The sequence below is a fragment of the Salvelinus fontinalis genome, chromosome 5, assembly GCF_029448725.1.
Source record: "Salvelinus fontinalis isolate EN_2023a chromosome 5, ASM2944872v1, whole genome shotgun sequence".
NCBI lineage: Eukaryota > Metazoa > Chordata > Actinopteri > Salmoniformes > Salmonidae > Salvelinus > Salvelinus fontinalis.
Window position 1 is genome coordinate 39,707,602 of NC_074669.1, and position 25,500 is coordinate 39,733,101.

Here is a 25,500-nt window from a genome sequence, read left to right on the forward strand (position 1 = left end):
CTCGCTGTGTGTCTGCCTCTATCGTGTAATGGGGCCAGGCCACATTAGGCCCAGAGTGAGTGTGGAAGAAACCTGCTGCTTCTCTCAAATTGGGTCATTTTCATCCACAGCCACAGCCACTGACATAGCACCCACTTCCAACCCTGCTCAGCCTAAGCACAGCGTTTTAAAAGATCAATGTCTTCCTTTCTGCTTTAACTCATTTCAGACCACAAAAATGGACACAGTGGCCCCCAGGTCAAGACTTGCAAACCCTAGTCGTCAGATTGTCAGCCACAGTTTTCCTGTGACAGGAGAAATTATTGATTAGCTGAAGACGCAGTGGGAGATGGCTGTTTATGAGGCACTGACTACAGACTAGATATATGTGTGTTGTCAGAGGGGGACCATTAGGGTCAGGTGGATCTCATGCTCTCTCTCTCTCCCTCCCCACTCTCCCCTCACACTAACCTGTTTCTCTTCCACAGAGAGGCCACAGTACATTATAGAGTCCGCTGTTGCTGCTGCTGTACTCAGAGACAGTCTCTCTATCAGAATCTTCTCCTGACCGTGGTTCTACCAGAGAGACAGAAGCAGAGAGGCTGTGTGTCCGAGCTCTCCAGTCCAGTCTCTAGAGGTCTATCCTGCTGCCATGGCCCTTGAGTGCACTGCGTCCCATTGGTGAGCGAGGGGCATCAGAGGGCAGAAGACATGTTGGGACAGAGGCCTGGGAACCGCACTGAAGCTTGCTGTAGTAACCATGGAAATACTATGGAGGACCTTGGCCTGCATTGTTGTCATCATCGTCATGGTTGCCACAGAGGTCGCAGAAAGTCAGACTGCTGAAAAGTTCACCCAGTCACAAGGTGAGCAGAGATCGGGTCGACTACTTTCTTCTATTCTGTTTGACATAAATGGACATGTTTAAATGTGTAAATGTTTATCCTGAATATACAGTATGATTGCAGTATGTTATTATTACTATCATCTTGTATTATTCCCTATCCTGAACTGTGAAAGTGCTTCAACATTTCCAGTTCTGGTGCCTCACTCAAACAGGTAAAGGACCAATTCAATGAGCTGTTCCATACAGTGGGGAGGGCACCTTCTAACCTGACCCACACACCAGGGCAGTGGCCCTGCTAAACTTGAACCCTGCTCTCACAAATCAACTTCAGAGACAGAGAGCCATGCGCCAACTCCCTAACCCTAACCCCACCACTCCTCAGCCAGACAAATCCCATTTAGGCTCGGACGTAAATACCCAGAGTGTCCATGGCTTGTCATGCAGAACAAGGCACTGATTGTGTATTTCCTATGCTTAACCTCTGCACCATGTACGTCATGTTTCCAATTGTCTGCCACACTGCTTCCTTAAAAACCACACAGGCCCATTCATTTAGGTTCTCTGTTTAAACTAAGCTCTAGAAGGACACTTTTTTTTGTATAATTTTTGTTGTTGTATTTATTCCCTTTTTCTCCCCAATTTTGTGATATACAATTGCGATCCAATTACGATCTTGTTTCATCACTGCAACTCCCCAAAGGGCTCAGGAGAGGCAAAGGTCAAATCATGTGTCCCCCGAAACATGACCCACCAAACCACGCTTCTTAACACCTGACAGCTTAACCCGGAAGCCAGCTGCACCAATGTGTCAGAGGAAACACCGTTCAACTGACGAGCGCAGTCAGCCTGCAGGCGCCCGGCCCGCCACGAGGAGTCGCTAGAGTGCAATGAGCCAAGTAAAGCCCCCCCCGGCCAAACCCTCACGACACTAGGCCAATTGTGTGCCGCTCTATGGGACACCCGGTCACGGACGGTTGTGACACAGCCCGGGATCGAACCTGGGTCTGTAGTGACGCCTCAAGCACTGCGATGCAGTGCCTTAGACCGCTGCGCCACTCGGGAGGCCAGAAGGACACTTTTCTAACCCAAAAATGAAACCAGCTCCATTGATGATTGATGGTAATATTTTTTTTTATTAGTTAGCATTTATCACAAGTATTCACTGGAAAATGCAACAAGTAGGTCATAGCTAAATTTGTTAATGGTTTGAAATTCAATTGCAGTACGTCTGGCCTTATACATTACAGCGCCACTGTTAGATTCCTCCACGCTAGTCATGTCTCCAAAAATGGATATTGACTCCTGGCCAAGTGTAAGTTGTTATCTCACAGAATGGTAACCCCTTTAAGTCATTCTAGATTAAAACCTTCAACAAAAACAGAATTAGAAAATGGGAAATTTGCTGAGGGCATGAAATCTGCCTATATTTGCTGCTGCAATTCTAGACAAGCTGCAGAGTATATTTGGCTAGTGTCTTTGTGTTTATTTAAAAGAAAGAGAGGACAAATATGCAGACATGGCGTAGTTGGAGAATTGTTTTATTTTAGAAAAAAATATTCTCTCCCTATTCCCTTGAAATAAGTGAATAATGAGGTAAGCCATCATGGTAGTGGCATTAAGTCATTTAGTTCAGTGTTATTAAAGCATTTTATGAAATGTATACAGTACCAGTCAAAGTTTGGACACACCTACTCATTTAAGGGTTTTTATTTATTTTTACTATTTTCTACATTGTTGAATAATAGTGAAGACATCAAAACGATGAAATAAAACATGGAATCATGTAGTAACCCAAAAAGTGTTAAACACATCAAAATATATTTTAGATTTTAGATTCTTCAAAGTAGCCACCCTTTGCCTTGATGACAGCTTTGCACACTCTTGGCATTCTCTCAACCAGCTTCACCTGGAATGCTTTTCCAACAGTCTTGAATGAGTTCCCACATATGCTTAGCACTTGTTGGCTGCTTTTCCTTCACTCTGCGGTCCAACTAATCCCAAACCATCTCAGTTGGGTTGAGGTCGGGTGATTGTGGATGCCAGGTCATCTGATGCAGCAATCCATCACTCTCCTTGGTAAAATAGCCCTTAAACAGATTGCTCAGTTTGGCTGGGCGGGCCAGCTCTAGGAAGACTCTTGATGATGGAGGCCACTGTGTTCTTGGGGACATTCAATGCTGCCAACAGTTTTTTGGTACCCTTCCCCAGATCTGTGCCTCGACACAATCCTTTGTCGAAGACCTACGGACAATTACTTCGACCTCAAGGCTTGATTTTTGCTCTGACATGCACTGTCAACTGTGGGACCTAATATAGATAGGTGTGTGCCTTTCCAAATCATGTCCAATCAATTTAATTTACCACAGGTAGACTCCAATCAAGTTGTAGAAACTTCTCATGGATGATCATTGGAAACAGGATGCAACTGAGCTCAATTTTGAGTCTCATAGCAAAAGGTCTGAATACTTATGTAAATAAGGTATTTTCGTTTCTTATTTTTAATGCATTTGCTAAAATGTCTAAAAACCTGTTTTCACTTTGTCATTATGGGGTATTGTGTGTAGATTAGAGGTCGACCGATTATGATTTTTCAACACCGATACCGATACCAATTATTGGAGGACCAAAAAAAGCCTAGACCCATTAATCGGCCAATTTTTGTATATATATATATACACTGCTCAAAAAAATAAAGGAAACACTAAAATAACACATCCTAGATCTGAATGAATGAAATATTCTTATTAAATACTTTTTTCTTTACATAGTTGAATTTGCTGACAACAAAATCACACAAAAATTATCAATGGAAATCAAATTTATCAACACACGGAGGTCTGGATTTGGAGTCACACTTAAAATGAAAGTGGAAAACCACACTACAGGCTGATCCAACTTTGATGTAATGTCCTTAAAACAAGTCAAAATGAGGCTCAGTAGTGTATGTGGCCTCCACGTGCCTGTATGACCTCCCTACAACGCCTGGGCATGCTCCTGATGAGGTGGTGGATGGTCTCCTGAGGGATCTCTTCCCAGACCTGGACTAAAGCATCCACCAACTCCTGGACAGTCTGTGGTGCAACGTGGCATTGGTGGATGGAGCGAGACATGATGTCCCAGATGTGCTCAATTGGATTCAGGTCTGGGGAACGGCCGGGCCAGTCCATAGCATCAATACCTTCCTCTTGCAGGAACTGCTGACACACTCCAGCCACATGAGGTCTAGCATTGTCTTGCATTAGGAGGAACCCAGGGCCAACCGCACCAGCATATGGTCTCACAAGGGGTCTGAGGATCTCATCTCGGTACCTAATGGCAGTCAGGCTACCTCTGGCGAGCACATAGAGGGCTGTGCGGCCCCCCAAAGAAATGCTACCCCACACCATGACTGACCCACCGCCAAACCAGTCATGCTGGAGGATGTTGCAGGCAGCAGAACGTTCTCCACGGCGTCTCCAGACTCTGTCACGTCTGTCACATGTGCTCAGTGTGAACCTGCTTTCATCTGTGAAGAACACAGGGCGCCAGTGGCGAATTTGCCAATCTTGGTGTTCTCTGGCAAATGCCAAACGTCCTGCACGGTGTTGGGCTGTAAGCGCAACCCCCACCTGTGGACGTCGGGCCCTCATACCACCCTCATGGAGTCTGTTTCTGACCGTTTGAGCAGACACATGCACATTTGTGGCCTGCTGGAGGTCATTTTTCAGGGCTCTGGCAGTGCTCCTCCTGCTCCTCCTTGCACAAAGGCGGAGGTAGCGGTCCTGCTGCTGGGTTGTTGCCCTCCTACGGCCTCCTCCACGTCTCCTGATGTACTGGCCTGTCTCCTGGTAGCGCCTCCATCCTCTGGACACTACGCTGACAGACACAGCAAGCCTTCTTGCCACAGCCCGCATTGATGTGCCATCCTGGATGAGCTGCACTACCTAAGCCACTTGTGTGGGTTGTAGACTCCGTCTCATGCTACCACTAGAGTGAAAGCACCGCCAGCATTCAAAAGTGACCAAAACATCACCCAGGAAGCTTAGGAACTGAGAAGTGGTCTGTGGTCACCACCTGCAGAACCACTCCTTTTTTGGGGGTGTCTTGCTAATTGCCTATAATTTCCACCTGTTGTCTATTCCATTTGCACAACAGCATGTGAAATTTATTGTCAATCAGTGTTGCTTCCTAAGTGGACAGTTTGATTTCACAGAAGTGTGATTGACTTGGACTTACATTGTGTTGTTTAAGTGTTCCCTTTATTTTTTTGAGCAGTGTATTTGTAATAATGACAATTACAATAATACTGAATGAACAATGAACACTTTTATTTTAACTTAATATAATACATAAATAAAATCTATTTAGCCTCAAATAAATAATGAAACATGTTCAGTTTGGTTTAAATAATGCAAAAACACAGTGTTGGAGAAGAAAGTAAAAGTGCAATATGTGCCATGTACAAAAGCTAACGTTTAAGTTCCTTGCTCAGAACATGAGAACATATGAAAGCTGGTTCAAAATACCCAGTTCTTCAATATTCCCAGTTAGGAAGTTTTAGGTTGTAGTTATTATAGGAATTATGACGTGTCGACTATTTCTCTCTATACCATTTGTTTTTCATATACCTTTGACTATTGGATGTTCTTATAGGCACTTTAGTATTGCCAGCCTAATCTCAGGAGTTGGTAGGCTTGAAGTCATAAACAGCACTGTGCTTCTAGAATTGCTAAGAGCTGCTGGCAAAACACAGTAAAGGGCTGTTTGAATGAATGCTTACGAGCCTACCACCGCTCAGCCAGACTGTTCTATCAAGTATCAAATCATAGACTTAATTATAATATAATAAACACAGAAATACGAGTCTTTGGTCATAAATATGGTCAAATCCGGAAACTATCATTTCGAAAACAAAACGTTTATTCTTTCAGTGAAATACGGAACCGTTCCGTATTTTCTCGAACAGGTGGCAATGTTACATTGCACAACCTTCAATGTTATGTCATAATTATGTAAAATTCTGGCAAATTAATTACGGTCTTCACACAGTTCGCAACGAACCAGGGGGCCCAAACTGCTGCATATACCCTGACTCTGCTTGCACTGAACGCAAGAGAAGTGACACAATTCCCTTAGTTAATATTGCCTGCTAACATGAATTTCTTTTGACTAAATATTCACGTTTGAAAAAATATACTTCTGTGTATTCATTTTAAGAAAGGTATTGATGTTTATGGTTAGGGACATTTGTGAAACGAGTGTGCTTTTTTCGCAAATGTGCTTTTGTTAATAAATCTTTTTAGGGATAGATAGCCCCTTTTTTTAAATTTGCACCTAAAATGACATACCCAAATCTATCTGCCTATAGCTCTGGCCCTGAAGCAAGGATATGCATATTCTTGGTACCATTTGAAAGGAAACACTTTGAAGTTAGTGGAAATGTGAATTGAATGTCGGAGAATATAACACAATAGATCTGGTAGAAGAAAATACAAAGAAAAAAACAACCGTTTTGCACTGATGCACTGTATATGTGTATAACTTTTCCCTCAGACTGAGGATCCACACCACAGTCTCATAACTCAGACAGTCAACTGTCCCAGGCCGAGACATGACAGACAGACAGACAGACAGACAGACAGGCTGAGAGACAGGCTGAGAGACAGACAGACAGACTGGCTGACAGGCAGATAGACAGGCCAACAGACAGACGGGCTACAAGATACAGACAGGCAGACAGACACAGACTGGCAGAAATACTGACAGACAAGGAGACATGGAGGGAGACAGAGATGGTGACAGACAAACAGGGCAGACAGAGCTGAGAGCAGAGTTATGAGCATTGAGTAGAGGAACTGCTGACAGGGCCCTATGGTGACTGAGGCTGAGATTGACTCTTTCAGCCAGGCATGGATGACAGACTGGAGAGAGAGACCAGAGAGCCTCTCATCACTCTGCCCAATCTAGAGACAGCTGCAGCACATCTGGTGCAGAGAGAGAGAGAGAGAGAGAGAGAGAGAGAGAGACCAGAGAGAGAGAGAGAGACCAGAGAGAGAGAGAAAGAGAAAGGGAGGTAGTCTGGGAACGTTACAGTTAAAAGGCCCACTGTTCTCATTTCCTTTTCTATTTTTAAAGAGGCTAATTAAAGGTTCCTTTCTTCTAAAAGCTCAAATAAACCAAATCCTGGGTAGTGCATATGGCAGTTTATTTGATAAAAGGTGAGCGCTCTTTTATGGGCCTCTGTTTTACCAGTTGTGTTTATTGGTAAGTAATGATAGTTTCTTCCTCCTGGGGATTAGATAATAGATCAAAATAATCTGAAGAATGGTTCGCCCTGTGGTGGCATAGAGCTGGGAGCAGCTTTCCATCAGTTTTATGCCCAATGTTGTCTTGTGATAACATGAGCACTGTTTGATGACCTATAGATGGCTGGGTCTCTGAACCAGTAGGGGACCTGGGAGAGGATCAGACGCCATGCGACCCTTCAGACCAACCTACTGTACTCTTATACTGTACAGACAACTTTGCTCCCCTCATTTCCATTGTACCAGCCATATTTCCCTTTTGAAGTACCCTGCACATGTGGGCACAGTTCATTGGCAGAGGACTGACAGCCGTATGGCAGCCTTATGAAAACAGTGGTGGAGCCAAGTCAGCCCACTAGCTGCCTCACACTCATTAATTAGACAGGCTTATCAGGTGGCTGTGTCTGGACAGATTGGTGCTGCGCTGCAGAGAGAGAGCCACAGAACAAAGCAGGCAGGCAGGCAATCAGGGCACGTGGAGCAGCTGTACAGTTGTGGAACCATGTAGGGGCGGAGGGGGGGATGGAGGAGAGGAGAGTGTGTGTACAGTAGACTTTTGAATCAATCTATTTTATCTGAATGCTGCCCAGTCCACTCCAGCCCTCCATGAGGCTTTCCTGTGTAAATACCATGAAAATACGACTTTTTATGTGGGGCAATTTGTGTATGTTGTCTAAAATGGTGTAGGGGAGTTTTTCAAAGCTCCTATAACTGGCCGTTGCAGAATGTGCTGAAAGATGTGAAATGGGTCTAGGGGTTGGAGGGGTCTGGGGAGCTGTAATGGTGCTTGCTGTTTATTTATGCTGGCCTGGCCACGTATACAGAGAGGCCGGGCATAGACACAAGGTACAGACACTAATCCCTGCCTGTTTACTCTCAGTGGGGAGTGCTGTTTCTCCACAAAACAAGGCAAAAGGCCTTGATGAAAACTGGGCTCGTTTCTGTTTACGTTTCCCCTGTTAGTGCAGTGTTTGGAGCGTCGTGTTTGGACAATAAATCTCCGGGCGCAAAGCCGGAGACAGGAGGTATACCATTTCAGGGTTGCCATGGAAACATCATTGGGAGGAATAGCGTAGACTGAGAAGTCCTCAAGAATCTCACTAATCACGACTGACTCTGGCCTGTCCTCAAGAGCTTTAAGCCTTGATGATAATGCACATACTGTATATTTTACCAAAGTTGAATTGAAATGTCAAATTTGACCTTTGTGCTCTGTCTCTCTCTCTCTCTCTCTCTCTCCTCTCTCTGTCTCTGTCCAGCTGCGTTCCTGTCCAGCCTGGGCCAGTATGAAATTGTAATCCCGGTTCGCGTGGGGCCGCAGGGCGAGACCCTGGACACACTGGATGGAGGTGCAGACAGCCCCAACCACCACCGGCGGAGCCACCGCAGTGCTGAGGACCAGCAACAGGACCCGTCCCAGCTGTACTACCAACTCTCCACCCCCAAAACTAACTTCTTCCTCAACTTGACCCTGCAGGGGGGCCTGCTGTCCCACCAGTTCCGTGTGGAGTACTGGAGGAGGGGCCGTCTGGCCTGGAGCCACCCTTATGCCCCCCAGTGTCTCTATGTAGGCCATCTGCAGGGTCAGCCCCACTCCAGCATGGTGGCTCTCAGCAACTGTAACGGCCTGGTAAGAACTTGACCCATCTAGTACTGCTAGCACCACTGGCCTGTTGTCTTATAGTCTCTTGTCTTGTTGTCCTGATTTCCTGTTGTGTTGTTGCCCTGTTGTGTTGTTGTGCTGTTGTGCTGTTGTGTTGTTGTCTTGTTGCCCTGTTGTCTTGTTGCCCTGTTGTGTTGTTGTGTTGTTGTCCTTGGCCTCAGAGGACCCAGGGCTAATGGAGCTCCAGAGGATTCCTCTGAGTGTAACATTATGATTCAGTGTACTAGGTTAGCTCTGACCCTGGACTAGATCAGAGCATCTGTCTGGCCACATATTATTCTAGGCCTGGAACAGTAATGCACCTGTGTAAACAAGGTATTACCAAAGCCCTTTCTTATCACCAGACTTCCCCTGCTGGTCACAACTCATAACATCACTAAGGCATGTTCACAGCTGTTTGTCTCGAGCCAGCTAGCCAGCTAGCACCACCGCCCACGGCAGACCCTTTTGATATAATGAAATCAGTCAAATAATACAATTCCAATATGCCTTTTGACAGATAAAAGCATTCTCCTTGTCCATTGATTCTTGTGATGTCTTTACAGCTAATAACTAATTGGGTCCATAATAACAGGGGTAAATACAACCACGGATTTAATCTGCTCACAAAGTGTTAATAAACCACACACATAATTACTTGTGGTCAGACTAGCATAAGTTAATTCAGCAGGGAATCCGCTGTGTGTCCACGAGAGCATCACTAAACACATTACAGGATTAGGTGCACTCTGAAAGTGCGCTGCTATTGTAGAGACTCAGTGTGACCCTCGGAGGCTGCAGCCAAGAGATCTAATCAGGGGAAGTGTTACAGCGTCTCCCCATCTCCTCTCTGTAGACTCATGAATCCCCACTCAGATAGGATCACTCTCCCTATGTATCTGACCTACAGAACAGTTTAGGAGAGAGGTGAGAGCCTGTGTTTGTTTAGGCCCAGGCTGATGAGAGAGTGATATGATTATCATCCAGGCCAGGGATAGTTACAGTTTGTACTGTATCAAATCAAATCAAGTAAAAATGTATTTGTCACATGCGCCAGATACAACGGATGTAGACCTAACCGTGAAATGCATGCTTACGAGCACTTCCCAACAACGCAGAGTTAAAAATTATAATACAAATAAAAATAGCAACACAAGAGGAATAAAATAAAATACACAAGAATAGAGCTATATACAGGGAGTACCTGTACCAGATCAATGTGGAGCTATATACAGGGAGTACCAGTACCAGATCAATGTGGAGCTATATACAGGGAGTACCTGTACCAGATCAATGTGGAGCTATATACAGGGAGTACCAGTACCAGATCAATGTGGAGCTATATACAGGGAGTACCAGTACCAGATCAATGTGGAGCTATATACAGGGAGTACCAGTACCAGATCAATGTGGAGCTATATACAGGGAGTACCAGTACCAGATCAATGTGGAGCTATATACAGGGAGTACCTGTACCAGATCAATGTGGAGCTATATCCTTGGAGTACCAGTACCAGATCAATGTGGAGCTATATACAGGGAGTACCAGTACCAGATAAATGTGGAGCTATATACAGGGAGTACAGGATCAATATGCAGAGGAACGAGGTATTTCAGGTAGATATGTACATGGCAGGGTATAGTGACTAGGCATCAGGATAGATAATAATGAGGTATTGAGGTAGATATGTACATGAAGGCAGGGTAAAGTGAATACGCATCAGGATAGATAATAATAAGGTATTTGAGGTAGATATGTACATGAAGGCAGGGTAAAGTGACTAGGCATCAGGATAGATAATAATAAGGTATTTGAGGTAGATATGTACATGAAGGCAGGGTAAAGTGACTAGGTATCAGGATAGATAATAATAAGGTATTTGAGGTAGATATGTACATGAAGGCAGGGTATAGTGACTAGGCATCAGGATAGATAATAATAAGGTATTTGAGGTAGATATGTACATGAAGGCAGGGTAAAGTGACTAGGCATCAGGATAGATAATAATAAGGTATTTGAGGTAGATATGTACATGAAGGCAGGGTAAAGTGACTAGGCATCAGGATAGATAATAATAAGGTATTTGAGGTAGATATGTACATGAAGGCAGGGTAAAGTGACTAGGCATCAGGATAGATAATAATAAGGTATTTGAGGTAGATATGTACATGAAGGCAGGGTATAGTGACTAGGCATCAGGATAAATCATAATAAGAGTAAAATAAAGAACAGAGTAGCAACAGCAAATGATGAGTGTAAAAGTGTGTGTATGTGTGTGTGCGTGTATATGTTGTGTCGGTATGCGTGTGTGTGTTATGTGTGTGTGCGTATGTGCTGTATGTGAATGTGTGTGGGTTTTGTGTGAGTGTCAGTGTAGTGTATCCACTGAGGGGAGATGAGGTGTCACAGGGCTGGCTGTAGACAGTGCTACTGTAAATGGCCTGACAGACAGCAGAGATAGGGACGTCCGTGCATGTCAGTTCTTGTCCCGTCACCACCAACCTTCAGAGGGCCCCTGGCTTTTCCAGCAGGGGGTGATCGTGGCGGGCGGTGAAGAGTACCTCGTCGAGCCTCTGACCCCGGCCGAAAACCTCACTAGGACGGAGAGGGGGAAGGGCCGCCCCCATGTGGTTTACAAGAGGTCATCTCTTCGCCACCAGTACATGGACCAGTCCTGTGGTGTCATCGGTAGGTAGAGCTGTCTGGGTACTGGGCACAACAGGACCCTTTAAACTTCCAACTTACGATTGGATTAGCATAGTTTATGATACTCTGTACAGCAGTCTCAGTTTACAGGGCATAATAACCTTGTTTTGATACATTCACCTTAATGTCATTCTTACCATCAGTCAAAATGTTGTGGAGTGGCTCTTATCAGGTAGTGTACCCTTTCCTCTATCAGTACCATCAGCCCCTATCTCTGTCTGTGTGACTGTGTCTCAGATGAGAAGCCAGGTAAAGGCATGGCCTGGTGGCAGAGGACTCTGAAGACTCCTTCCAACCCCATCGGCCGAGGCCAGCTGCCCCTGAAGAGGTCTGTGAGCAGAGAGCGCTACGTAGAAACACTGGTGGTGGCCGACAAGATGATGGTGGGGTACCACGGCCGCCGGGACATCGAGCAGTACATCCTGGCTGTCATGAATATTGTAAGTTTCACATCGAGTCAGATCACTTACAACTTGCAGAGTGGAAAAGTCAGGAAAAAAATTGAAAAAGCCCCATAATCTCCTATTGTCCCACTTTATTGTGTCTGTGTTGAGGATTGAGTCTGGGATTGTTGTTACTGTGTTGAATGGTTCTCCTGTCTTCACCTGCAGATAGTGTAGCTGAGGTCATGACATCTGCAGTAGTATTTCTTTTACAGGATATCACTTCACACCCTGTCGCTCAGATGGCTACACACACACTCATGTCTGAAATGCCTTTAATGAATGGTTGGCCTTATTTTACTGCTCTGCATCCATCCTGTCACAAAAGCCCATTCAGAGGAAACTACAGAAGCACATTGTAAAGTAACCCAAATTACACAAGTTGTGTCAATAATGACAAGTGTCTTTCCCTTGGGTTGTAAGTGGTAGTGATGAATGATGTGTCAGCTCTTTTTAAGACTGGTCTTTTCTTGTTTCCCTGGAGGTCAGGTTGCCAAACTGTTCCAGGATTCTAGCCTGGGGAACGCAGTGAACATCGTGGTGACCCGCCTCATCCTGCTCATGGAGGACCAGGTATTCTCTTCTAGACCCATTCTGGAAAAATCTCTGCCTTTCAATGGACTCAGTGGAGTCTGCATCCATGCACCCTGCCTCTGCTCTGCATCCCAGTCCAGTCCAGCTTGGTTTCCCGGGCCAGCATCTATGAGCTCCTTGTTTGTGTCAAATTCTTGGCTTAAGTGTCTTTCCTACCCTGCTCTCGGTGGAAACTGTCTTGTAAGCGGAGCCGTTTGTGGCATTGGAGAGAGAGCGACCTGCCAAGCAGCCCAGCCATGACTGCATTTGTTGTTGCTGGTGACCTCTCGGGTCGTTGATATGACGCACATTAGTGCCCTAGAAAAAAGGTCTCTAGAAAAAGTGCATATAAAAATAAAAAGCAAAATATGAAGCTGGGGCGGGCGGGCAGGCAGGCACGCCTCACTGTGGCCCAGTGTCCTATCCACCTGCTGCCTGGGGATTGACATGAAGGTCATGTCAGTGCTTGGTCCCGGTCCAGTCCACCAGGCCCCGTGCTGCTAACAGCATGCGGTCAGACTGAGTGCCAGGACAGGGTTCCACTCTCTGGCGTAATGTGGACCTAATAAGCCTTCGTACGGATGATTCAAATGGTATTAGAGGGGGACTAGGGGTTTTGCGGTGAAGACACTGTGGCAGTCTAATAACAACCTGTATGATTCATACTAGACAGCTGAAAATAATCCCCTGTAATTTGCCCCGGGCATATGTCATCTGACAAAGAAAGAAATGAATAAATAAATGTTATGATCATTAGCAGTAGTATTAGTATTATTCTTGCTGTTCGGTCTGTTGAGGTTAGGGTAAGACCAAAAGTAGTCTTGCTGAGAAGAGCGGAGCGGGTCTGTCATTTCCAGCTGAAAACTGCCCCTGGAAAACAAAATAGACTAGCCAGCCCACTGAGCCCAGAGATGAAGGATTGTGGGATGAGACAATTACTAGTTATGTCACCACCATGGGCATTCCTGTGTTACGAGCCTTACCCAGCTGTGGCCAGGAGAGCATTCCCTCCCCTCTGCCAAGGCGGCTAATGGCAGCGAGAGAGCAAAGCAGAGGGAGCTCATGTCCTCATCAGCTCAGTCCAATAGCCCCGTGGCAGAGGGCTGGGCTGCTTAATACTAGGCTCATTGCACAGCTATGGTTGAACTGGTAAATTCTGTTTATGTAGTGAAAATGTATTATTGGTCCACATGGGGAATGTCTGTCTCATTACTCCTTCTGGCTTGTAAATTATTGTCAGGTCGTTGCAGATAGTAAAAGTGGCACATCTATGAAAACCTGAAGGTGATTATACAGTAATTTGATTATTTCACTGTACACTTCCAGATTATGTTGATTTCAGTTTGTGTTCCCTCTCTGTCTCTGTCAGCCGACTCTAGAGATCAACCACCATGCAGGGAAGTCCCTGGACAGCTTCTGTAAGTGGCAGAAATCCATCCAGAACCGGAATGGCAACGGGAATGCCATCCCAGACAACGGCATCGCTCACCACGACACTGCCGTGCTCATCACCAGGTCAGCACTCACAGCACCGGAACATTCTTAGTGATTCAGTGAGATAAGCATGCACAACTCGGACTTTCACATAAGTCTTTCATTGACCTCAATGGGAGACTTGCGCAAGAATTCGAGATAAGTGCACAGGTCTCAAGACAGAATACTGCTCTTAGTACCAAAAGGCACAAGCTAGCATTGTCAATGCACATAATTAAACCCTCTCTAGCCTAATTCCTTAACGATCCACTATTGAGTCAATTGGAAAAGATAATAAGTCTCCCATTGCTCAATTTATTCTTCTTTGGATTAGGGTTTTAGTAAGAACTGACTCCATATTCTGCCCTCTGAGTTCACTGGCTCCTTCTCTTGCCCCATGGCCTCTCATTTTTGCCAAGTGTGCATTTGTGTCTGGTCCTGTCTGGAGTGACGAACCCTAGGCTGTTCTGCTCAACTGAGTATCTGGAGGGAGAACGCTGTGGAGAGGGAGGGAGAAAGAACGAAAGAGGTAGTGAGAGAAAGAGAGAGAGAGAGAGAGAGAGAGGGAGAGAGAGAGAGAGAGAGAGAGAGAGAGAGAGAAGGAAGGATTCAGAGTACAGCTGCCTTGAATCTGACAGCCCTGAGCCGGGCCAAGGAAGCAAAGTATAGTTTCAGAAATAGTGAGGCGCTCTATTTAGGGGGAAAACAGCAACAGCAGTAACACAATACTGTAGAGAGATACAACAGAGCACCATTCACTGAAAAACGCTGCTCTGCCCATGCATGGGCCCCTGTTCCTACTCGCTTGTATTCTCTTTTCTTGGAGTGCCTTGGGATGTTTGATCTGTGAAAATAGGTTATTTATATGAAAGCTATTATCAAAGAGGGATTGAAAATGTCCAGAGGACACTGCAGTAACCATCCTTTTATTTCCTGCCATTGTTCAGACCGTATCAGTCACTTATCAAATCTGTTGTGTGTCCATAAGTGCCTCTGAGAGAGAGAGGGAGAGAGAAAGAGAGGGGGAAATGGGAGAGAGAGAGATGAGAAAGAGAGGGAGGGAGAGACAAAGAGAGAGAAGAGAGAGGAGAGAAAGAGTGGATGTCTGTGTGCATGCGTGTTTGTGTGTGTGAGAGAGAGAGTCTGTGTGTGTGATTACGCGTCTGAATGCTTTTTGCTCAATGTATGTTTAAGTGTGAGTACCTGTCAGGGTGTGGAAGCACCGACTGTCAGAGTATTAATTTGAGTAAATGGCCTGGTTTATTTTCCTTGCTGTTCCCAGGTACGACATCTGCATCTACAAGAACAAGCCATGTGGAACTCTAGGTAGGACATCTGGTCAAACCTGCCCCCGCCCAGCCCAGGACAGGGCTAACCCTGGTTACACACACTGCACACAGGCCGCTTGTTGGGAAGCACTGAGCTTCACTGTCAGACTATATATAATCTAGAGCAGCCAGGGGAGGGGATGTGACTCAGAAAACTGCCCTCATTCTCACTTCGCACTCCCTCACTATTAAGTACTTAACTACCGTATCTCTGCTGCAGCTGACTGACCAGCAAGACTGACTAGCACAGTCTTAAGGCGTCCGCATGCTTCCCAGCCAAAACAGTTCAGTAGAGTTCGTGCATATATTATAACGACATTTAGTGACGTTTTTGTTCGTTTTGGACTTCGATTCGTTTTTTTTTGGTTGTGTAGGCACATACATTTTTTTCTGGAGGTATGCCAAGTTTTCATCCGAAGTCTACGCCCCTTCGTCAGTGATTCGTCAATAAAGTATTTGTTGTCATGCAACGAGAGACGACTCGTTTTCATGCACATTTTTTTTATTGAAAAATACTGCACTGAACATCTTAGTTAGATGTAAAATTGCGCAGCTAAGATCACTTCGACAAAAACGTCAAAGTTAATGACAGATTTCTTGAGTTATCTTAGATTAATTCAGACTTTTTTAACAGACAAACAATACTATTGCCGTTTTTTTCTCGTTTTTCAAGCGAAGGTCTTTTAAAGGAGTATGCGAGCGCACTCGTTCTGTTGGGCTAGTCGAGTACAGCTAACAGCCAGCCGAACTAAAGCATGCTGACGCCTTTAGACTGACATGTAGATGCAGAATCTAGGTTTTTAGGTGTTGGTTAAGTTTATATAGATATATAAAGGTAACTGCCAAAATAAAGGAAACACTTGAGTAACTGAGGGATTCATAGTAGATTGAAAGCAGGTGCTTCCACCCAAGTGTAGTTCCTGAGTTAATTAAGTAATTAACATCCCATCATGTTTAGGGTCAAGTATAAAAATGCCCAGTTGCCCATTATTTTCACTACCATGGCTACAAGAAGAGATCTCAGTGACTTTGAAAGAGGGTTCTCAAAGGGGGTTTAATATATATATGTATGTATGTATGTATGTGTGTCAGTTACCAGTTCTCAACCCAATTGAACACTTATGGGAGATTCTGGAGTGGCCCCTGAGACAGCGTTTTCTACCACCATCAACGAAACACCAAGAAGGGTGTCGCATCCCTCCAATAGAGTTCCAGACACTTGTAGAATGCCAAGGCACATTGAAGTTGTTCTGGTGGCACAATGCCCTATTACACTACATGACCAAAGGTATGTGGACACCTGCTCTTTGAACATCTCATTCCAAAATCATGGCCATTAATATGGAGTTGGTCCCCCCTTTGCTGCTATACCAGCCTCCACTCTTCTGGGAAGGCTTTCCACTAGATGTTGGAACATTGCTGCGGGGACTTGCTTCCATTCAGCCACGAGCATTAGTGAGGTCGGGCACTGATATTGGGCGATTAGGCCTGGCTCGCAGTCGGCGTTCCAATTCATCCCAAAGGTGTTCAATGGGGTTGAGGTCAGGGCTCTGTACAGGCCAGTCAAGTTCTTCCACACCGATCTCGAGGTCGGGCAGGTAGCGTTCTCCTGGCATCCGCCAAACACAGATTCGTCTGTCGGACTGCCAGATGGTGAAGCATGATTCATCACTCCAGAGATTGCGTTTCCACTGCTCCAGAGTCCAATGGCGGCGAGCTTTACACCACTCCAGCCGACACTTGGCATTGTGCATGGTGATCTTAGGCTTTTGTGTGACTGCTCGGCCATGGAAGCCCATTTCATTAAGCTCCCGACGAACAGTTCTTGTGCTGACGTTGTTTCCAGAGGCAGTTTGGAACTCGGTAGTGAGCGTTGCAACTGAGGACAAACAATTTTAAGCGTTATTCGCTTCAGCACTTGGCGGTTCCATTCTGTGAGCTTGTGTGGCTTGCCACTTCACAATAACAGCACTTACAGTTGACTGGGGCAGCTCTAGCACGGCAGAAATTTGACGAACTGACTTGTTGGAAAGGTGGCATCCTATGACGGTGCCACGTTGAGTCACTGAGCTCTTCAATAAGGCCATTTTACTGCCAATGTTTCTCTATGGAGATTGCATGGCTGTGTGCTCGATGTTATACACCTGCCAACAACGGGTGTGGCTGAAATAGCCGAATCCACTAATTTGAAGGGGGTCCATATGCTTTTGTATATATAGTGTAAGACACTTTATGTTGTTGTTTCCTTTATTTTGTCAGTTACCTATGTATGTTATGTGTTAGCATGTAACTGTATGTATTTTGACATTTGCATAATCTCTGTATGCATGAATGTGAATGGACATGTATGGCTATGCTATTGACAGTATTGTGTGTCTCTCTGTTCCAGGTCTAGCACCAGTGGGAGGGATGTGTGAGCCAGAGAGGAGCTGCAGCATCAACGAGGACATCGGCCTGGCCACAGCATTCACCATCGCCCATGAAATAGGACACACGTAAGGAGCTCGCCCACATCACCTATATTACCCTTTTTCTGACCACGGGACCTGACCAGGAAAATCATCAGAGCCCCAGTTCTAGCCTTCGTCACAGTCATCATAAACACACCTTTGACACACACACCCTTTGGCGTTAGGCTCTGTTTCTGCTTTATGGACCTGCACTGTTTCAACAGACCACTCTTTCACTGGTGTTACCTGTGACCCAACACAGGAGACCCTGCCCCTGTCCCTGGCTTCTGGTCCTGGCTTCTGGCCCTGCCTTTCTTCCCTTACACCCCCCTGCACCCTTCCCTTACCCAAGCACCCCTGGCCTGGGCTGACCTGAGCTAAACTTATCCAAAGCCCAACCTCCTAGTGAGATTGCTGTTAGATTAGAGCCGTACCAGAGGGAGAAGTTACGTAACTACCTCCATGAGTAATTTCCATCAATTGAGAACGTGTTAATAACTTTATATTTTCTTTCAGTCATGTGCTATTTATAACAAGTGGAACAAGTTACGAGTGTGGCCGGTACAGTATTTCATTCTGGGCCTACCACAGTGCCTGGCAGTAGGCATTTCTTTTGTACCTTCCCTCCAAGACACTTTGTTTTACTTGCTGGCCTGGCATACCAGCCGATCTGCCTCTGCCTCACTTACTCATGCATACATATTTATCTAGGTGTATGCCTGAGTAACATCAGACATGCTCCACTGGACATTTCCAAGCCTCTTCATTGCCTGCCATTAAAGAGGATTCTGATGTTTTCCTTTCGAAAGCCATTACTTGGTATCATTTTTGAAAATCCACTATTTTTGCAATGTAATTGAGTGTGCCATTTACCTACGTGTGCACACAGGCTTCAGAGGTATTTTCACAGGTGGCAAACCCATTGGTGCTCCCCCATAATGGCTAGTCCAGGTACCTTTGAACTGGATGGGGTGCTTATACCCTGGGGCTGTCTAGACGGCGGGCCTTGTCTTTAACTGTGTGTGTGTGTGTGTGTGAAAGCAGAGCACAGAGATACTTTGCTGTCTGTTAAATCTGCACAGAGCTCATGGTGTTAATACGAGTTTAACAGAGATGATATATGAGTAAAAAAAACGTGCCTTTTGCTAAATACCAATACCCCAATATTTCACACTTACTCAGTTAACCAGGTGATATATCAACACAGTACCATCTCTCTCTCCTTGCAGGTTTGGGATGAACCATGACGGAGTGGGTAACGCCTGCGGCTCCCGCAGTCAGGAGACAGCCAAGCTGATGGCTGCACACATCACCATGAAGACCAACCCTTTTGTCTGGTCTGCCTGCAGCCGAGACTACATCACCAACTTCCTGGAGTGAGTGTACAGCTGTCACTGTCAATACACAGGACATACAGTACAACAAAGTGGAAGCATAAGGAGTTATAAAGTTGATCATGAGTTTATTGTGGGGTAGATTAACTGGGTGCATTCCAAGTGAGGTAACGTCCATCTTTGTTGGTTTTGGAGCTCTTTTTCAGGGTCTTCTCCTGTTTGTATCCCTGTAGCTCAGGCATGGGTTCCTGTCTCAACAACGTCCCCCCCAAGCAGGAGTTTGTGTACCCCACCACGGCCCCCGGCCAGGCCTACGATGCAGACGAGCAGTGCCGCTTCCAATATGGAGTGAAGTCTCGGCAGTGTAAATACGGGGTACCTAATCACCTTCCTCATCTTCCTCCTCCTCGAACTCGCTTGATAAGGCTGTATGGTCATTTCTACCAGGCAGATACATTCAGTACTGTATGTGTGGCCCGTGTAGGAATTAAACTCCCAACTCTGGTGTTGCAAGTGCCATGCTCCAATCAACTGTCTGATCCACTAGTACCATGTGCAGATTGTCCTCTGGCATATCTCTGGCTCTCTGCCCACCCTGATCAGGGCAGCATGATGGCAGACGGAGTAGCCACTGGATTTTGACTGATATTTATTTGTCTCCCAGCTAGAGGTTTTTTTCCCCCTTTTGTTATCCAGTCCCACAGGATTTTGTCCCCATGTGTTAAGAATTTATGAAGAAGTCTTGTGCTACCTTTATTTTATTAGACAGTCTATTTTATTGGCCCGACAGCTGAGTGAACAGACATCTGGAACAAAATAGCACTTTATAGTGTCATTATCATTGATACTATGTAGTCAGAGCATATGTGTACAATAAAATACAATGCCATAAGTCTTAAATACATTAGGACCACAGAGACCAGAGGTAGTTGAACCAACCTGGTGCCGTCTGCTCCGTGTCAGTAGGATCTCCTGGCTGGGCTCATCAGGGCCTGTTGTCTCTATATGAGCTGAAATGGACGCACTCTGACAGCTCTCTGTGCCTGCAGGAAGTCTGCAGCGAGCTGTGGTGCATGAGCAAGAGCAACCGCTGCATCACCAGCAGCATACCCGCCGCCGAAGGAACCATTTGTCAAACCAATACCATAGAGAAAGGGGTAAACACTGGGATGTTCCATTACCAGCAGAAATGGGGGTGTTTGGTGTGCAAATGTCAATTTGAAATTTCAGTACTTCCACAGCTTGTCCCTCCCCTGTGTGTGTATTTTAGTGGTGCTATAAGAGGTTGTGTGTGGTCTACGGGACGTGGCCAGAGGGGGTGGACGGCGGCTGGGGTCTCTGGACTCCCTGGGAAGAGTGCAGCCGTACCTGTGGGGGAGGAGTGTCCTCCTCCATCCGCCACTGTGACAGCCCCAGGTGAGTGGTGCTGCAGATGGAGGGTGATGTGGATCTCAACTCTGTCTTTAGGGATTTGCCATTTGATTCCCAGCCACTGTATGACTGTAAAGTCATAGGATTGTATCTGGCTGGCTCTTCCTAACTTCGAAGCACAACTGTTTGTTGAGGATGAGAGATATCAGTCTACCACCAATCATTTTAACACCCCACTATAATCACCTACGTGCGACAATGACAGCCGTAATAAAGTTTTAACACAGATAGTGGCAAACTGACTTCTCTCTGGTGTTTCTACTGAGGAGTTTGATTGGCTTGGATAGCTAACTAATAAAAAGACAGACTGTTTGAGATTGAAACAGGGTGGTAGAGCCCGGCCAGCCAGGCGGGAGGAGAATAGAAGCCAGTGTCATTGGGGAGTTATTGTTAAATTGCACTCAGATGTGTTTCGCCTTTGCTTTTCTGGTTCCAGGCCAACCATTGGTGGAAAGTATTGTCTGGGAGAGAGGAAGCGCTTCAGATCATGCAATATTGACGTGAGTGGTGGAGCAGAGCGAAGCAGCAGCTCTCTCTGAAAGGCCTACAGTACCATCACATACTCATCCTGGCCAGGCCCAGCTCTCAACTCAGATCTACAGCTCTCGGACTGACCTAATTAACCGCAGCCTGCCCAGCCCCGAACTGAAGCCCTCACTTTGTGTGTGTGTATATATGTGGTGGAGTGTGGAGGCTACTGTGAGTTCAGTCTTACTGTAAATGACTGCTGGCAGCGAGAGAGACAAGGGAGGGGATACAGTGGGGGCCTGAGATTTGACTGACATACAGCTGTTCTGTGCCGCTCTGTGTGTCTGTTTTAGGAGTGCCCTGCAGGCTCTCAGGATTTCCGGGAGATTCAGTGCTCCGACTTCGACAACGTTACTTTCCGGGGGAAATTCTACACCTGGAAACCCTACAGGGGAGGTGGGTGCAGTATGTGTGTGTACCTCCTCCACAGCAGGTTGTGTTACATCATTACAGAGATGTAATGAAAACGTCTGTAGATATGGAGAGAGCTGATATTAGAGCAGACACACCTGGAGTTTCCAGATAGAGAACAGAGCAGCAGCAGATGGAGGGAGGGAGCTGAGCAGCAGCAGATGGAGGGAGGGAGCTGAGCAGCAGCAGATGGAGGGAGGGAGGGAGCTGAGCAGCAGCAGATGGAGGGAGGGAGGGAGGGAGCTGAGCAGCAGCAGATGGAGGGAGGGAGGGAGGGAGCTGAGCAGCAGCAGATGGAGGGAGGGAGCTGAGCAGCAGCAGATGGAGGGAGGGAGCTGAGCAGCAGCAGATGGAGGGAGGGAGCTGAGCAGCAGAGTACTGCCAGACAGTGGGCCCAGAAAGGGAAGAGGGGAGAGCAGAAAAGAAGAGGGGAAAGCTGAAGAAAGTTTACTGTCTGGCTCCCATATGCTTGTTCTGGAAAGTCTATCCCCAGCTGGAATTCCTGTGCTTGATGAGCGCTGCGCTGGACGCAAAAGATAAATACTTTCGACGACATAACTGCCTTTAATCTACCAGTCCAATAACATAATGGCTTACAGAGAGACCCTCTCCAACTCCAGGCAACAAGTGCTTCTTTCATCAAGTCAGCTGATTTTACAATGGAAATCCCTTGCAACTGTTAAAATACTAGCTGTGCCATGGTCTGCCCTGCGTTAGGTCCAGATCCCACATCCCAGCCCCCTTCTCTCCCCTCACTCACTCACTCCTTCACTCCCCATTCCTCTTTCTTTCTCTGTCTCTATCCTGCTTTCTTCCCCCTCTCTTGCTCATTTCCTCTTTCCTTCTCTCTGTCCTGTACTCAGACACCTCTAGCAAGCCGTCGGGCTTGGCTCAGACAGCCAAGGACAGTTCATTAAATAAAGTGTGCAGCGTTTTAGCAGTCATGTTTGTTTTTTGAGGCATGAGCCATTCACATTGTTGCACTCAGTCCAACAACCTTCGCAGGCAGCCTTCCTCCAGCAGGCCCCCCAAGTCAGTCAGTCAGCCCGCATCCATCCATCCAGCATCCAAACCTGTTTCGCTTCAGACTGGAAGCAGGCATGCCAAAGCACAGCACCATGGGAGTTAGAGTTTTCCATCATCCCACCACGTTATCGTCCGCTAGCCTCGCAGGCAGCACATAGTGTACCTGTATCTAGAGTGCCAGCACAAAGTCAACTTTTCAAACAGTGGAACTAGCTGGAAAGGGGTATATTTGGCTAGTGCACAGCCGTGGCAGTATTAGAATACTTGTTAAGGCCCATAAAGTGATATGTTAGTGCACGGCTGCTCACCCAGGCTGCAGGGGGGTTGTGAGGGGGGTTGTGGTGGGCTATGACACCCTGGCTGAGAGAGGCTTCCTGGGAGACTTAGTGGAAAGTCTGCTTCCTGGTCCTTCCAGGTCCTGGTTGTGACTGCCAGTTGTTTAGGGCATGATTAGCACTTTATTCCTGCTCTCACATGACCAGAGCCTGGCCAGGTTATAATGCTGACCAAAGGATGGTGAGTAAAGTGAGACCATGTGTGTGGTTCTGTTGTGTTGCATTGTATGTGTGTGTATGTATGTGGGAGCAGGTGTGCTGGTGTGTTTCCGTGCTGAGACATTGATTGGCCTTGTCAGCCAGTAAGAAAGCTCAGTGTGGTTGCTGGCATGCTCAGTAATGTGGCAGAAATGAGAGCACCTGTCAGTGCACAAATAACCCCGCCCCCAGTCCCCCCCCCCCCCCCTCTCTCTCTCTCTCTCCTCTCTTTCTCTCCTCCCTCTCTTTCCTCTCTCTTTCTCTCCTCCCTCTCTTTCTCCTCCCTCTCTCTCTCTTTCCTGTCTCTCTCTCTTTCCTCTCTCCCTGTCAGTTTTTGTGCTAGTCTGCATGATAACCACGTTCCGCTTTCTCAAGGAATCTGCTGAGAGATGCACTATTTCTGTTAGCACCCTCTGTTTTTTTGTTGTGAGCTTTTGTGTGGTTGTGGGTGGGGGGGGGGGGACTTAATCACATTCAGCTGCTTGTTCTCTTGATGTTAGCAATCCAAACTGTGCTCTCCTCCCTCTACCTCCCTCTCTGCTTTTGGCACCCGAGTCCTTACAGCTGTGGGAGAACAAATTAACTGCATCGAACATAAAACCCAAAGCTCATTAAAATACCATGCGTGGCCATCAGACACATTAGAGCAGCCTGTGGGGTTTCTCAGTAATGAAGGTGAACGGCTGGATTCATTGTATTGTGCTTCACCCAAAATTTTGTGTTGCCGTTAATGTTGCTAACACGACACGGCAGCAGAGCGGCATACAAACACATGTTTGAGCAATGAAATGATACGGGAAACAGTGTGTGAACTATATAAATGGCTGAGTTTAGTGTTGTCTCTGCTGGATGCTGCAGATGGGATCATATAGGGGACCTCCACAGCTGCTTCTCTGGTCAACTCAAGCTAGCTCTTATTTTTTCTTTACCCTCCCATTTTCTCCCCAATTTTACTCTTGTCTCATCACTGCAACTCCCTAACTGGCTCGGGAGAGGTGAAGGTAGAGTTGTGCATCCCCCGAAACATGACCTGCCTAACCGCGCTCCTTAACACCCGCCAGCTTAACCTGGAAGCCAGCCGCACCTATGTGTCAGAGGAAACGCCATTTAACTGGCAACCGGGGTCAGCCTGCAGGCACTCGGCCTGCCACAAGGAGTCGCTAGAGCGCGATGAGCCAAGTAAAGCCCCACCCTCCCCTAACCTGGATGACGCTGGGCCAATTGTGCGCCGTCCTATGGGTCTCCCGGCCACGGCATGTTATGGCTCAGCCCGGGAATGAACCCAAGTCTATAGTAAGGCCTCAGACCGCTGAGCCACTCAGGAGGCCCTCAAACTAGCTCTTTATCTGGCTATGTGTTGTTTACATGACACCTAATGAAATGTACAGCTCTTAATAATCTCTGACTTATTTCTTATGGTATTGTCAAGTCCTTGCCAAAACATATGGGTTCTTGTCAAGATCTTTTTGTAATGGCTTAGATATTGGACTGACAGACGTAAGGTTGCGGGTTCAAGTCCCACTTGGGCTTACCTCAGAAATCTAAATTGAATGAGGGATCTGTTGGTGTTTGCCTGTATTGATTTATTGTCTCATGTTCCTCTTCTCTGTGCTGCTCTGTTGACCAGGTGGAGTGAAGTCCTGCTCTCTGAACTGCCTGGCGGAGGGATATAACTTCTACACAGAGCGTGCTCCGGCTGTGGTGGACGGGACGCCATGTCGAGACGACTCTCTGGATGTCTGTGTGAACGGAGAGTGCAAGGTGAGACTGTTCTGTCCTTTCTATCCCTCATTTATCTCCCTCTTTTCCTCCCTCCCATCCTCCTACTCGTCTTGATGAATGGTAAATCCATTTGAATTCAATCACTTTTTGACAGTGCCCCTTTTGATTTGAACGAAACCTTCCATACATATTTGCTCATTGTAGAAGTGGTCAGAAAGTGACTTTTCATACCTGAATGCCAAAACAATCAGGAGATAGAGGTTGTCAAAGACCCATTTTGTATAACCCACCATCCTTGCCTTCATCACTGGAAAAGAGAAACGGTTGAGATTGATATCATTTAAAGCTTGCAAACAGTGTTGTCAAACTATTTTATAATTGCTGGAAATAAATGTTATTTAATACAAATTTGGTTATTTTTTTACCTTAACGTCAATTGTCTAATGTGTAATTATCTAATGTTCGCATATGTTGTAGCTTAGACCCTATTTTACATTATCTACGTTCTTTGTGTCATGTTTTGGCTGATAAATTTACATTGACATTTGTCATTTAACAGACTCTTATCCAGAGCGACTTACAGTAAAGTGCGTTCAACTCAAGATAGCTAGGTGGGACAACCACTTACACAACCACTATCTCAGTCATAATAAGTACATTTTTCTTCAATAAAGTAAAGTCAGCTACACATTCAAGGGTTTTTCTTTATTTTTACTGTTTTCGACATTGTAGAATAATAGTGAAGACATCAAAACTATAAAATAACACATACAGGAAAAAATAAATATA

General features: G+C 46.1%; 1 protein-coding gene across 1 annotated transcript in view; it reads left to right on the top strand.

Moving 5' to 3' along the window:
• Window positions 1-25,500, top strand: part of LOC129855576 (A disintegrin and metalloproteinase with thrombospondin motifs 10-like) — a 57,964-nt gene that overhangs the window by 3,623 nt on the left and 28,841 nt on the right. The window contains exons 2-16 of the mRNA XM_055923385.1: window positions 468-845; window positions 8,370-8,740; window positions 11,282-11,441; window positions 11,697-11,899; window positions 12,392-12,475; window positions 13,845-13,990; window positions 15,231-15,274; window positions 17,666-17,771; window positions 18,956-19,102; window positions 19,294-19,435; window positions 20,110-20,217; window positions 20,331-20,476; window positions 20,928-20,991; window positions 21,313-21,415; window positions 24,617-24,750. Of these exons, the coding sequence (XP_055779360.1) occupies window positions 740-845; window positions 8,370-8,740; window positions 11,282-11,441; window positions 11,697-11,899; window positions 12,392-12,475; window positions 13,845-13,990; window positions 15,231-15,274; window positions 17,666-17,771; window positions 18,956-19,102; window positions 19,294-19,435; window positions 20,110-20,217; window positions 20,331-20,476; window positions 20,928-20,991; window positions 21,313-21,415; window positions 24,617-24,750 (2,064 nt within the window). The 5' untranslated portion in view covers window positions 468-739. The remainder of the gene's footprint in view (window positions 1-467; window positions 846-8,369; window positions 8,741-11,281; window positions 11,442-11,696; window positions 11,900-12,391; window positions 12,476-13,844; window positions 13,991-15,230; window positions 15,275-17,665; window positions 17,772-18,955; window positions 19,103-19,293; window positions 19,436-20,109; window positions 20,218-20,330; window positions 20,477-20,927; window positions 20,992-21,312; window positions 21,416-24,616; window positions 24,751-25,500) is intronic.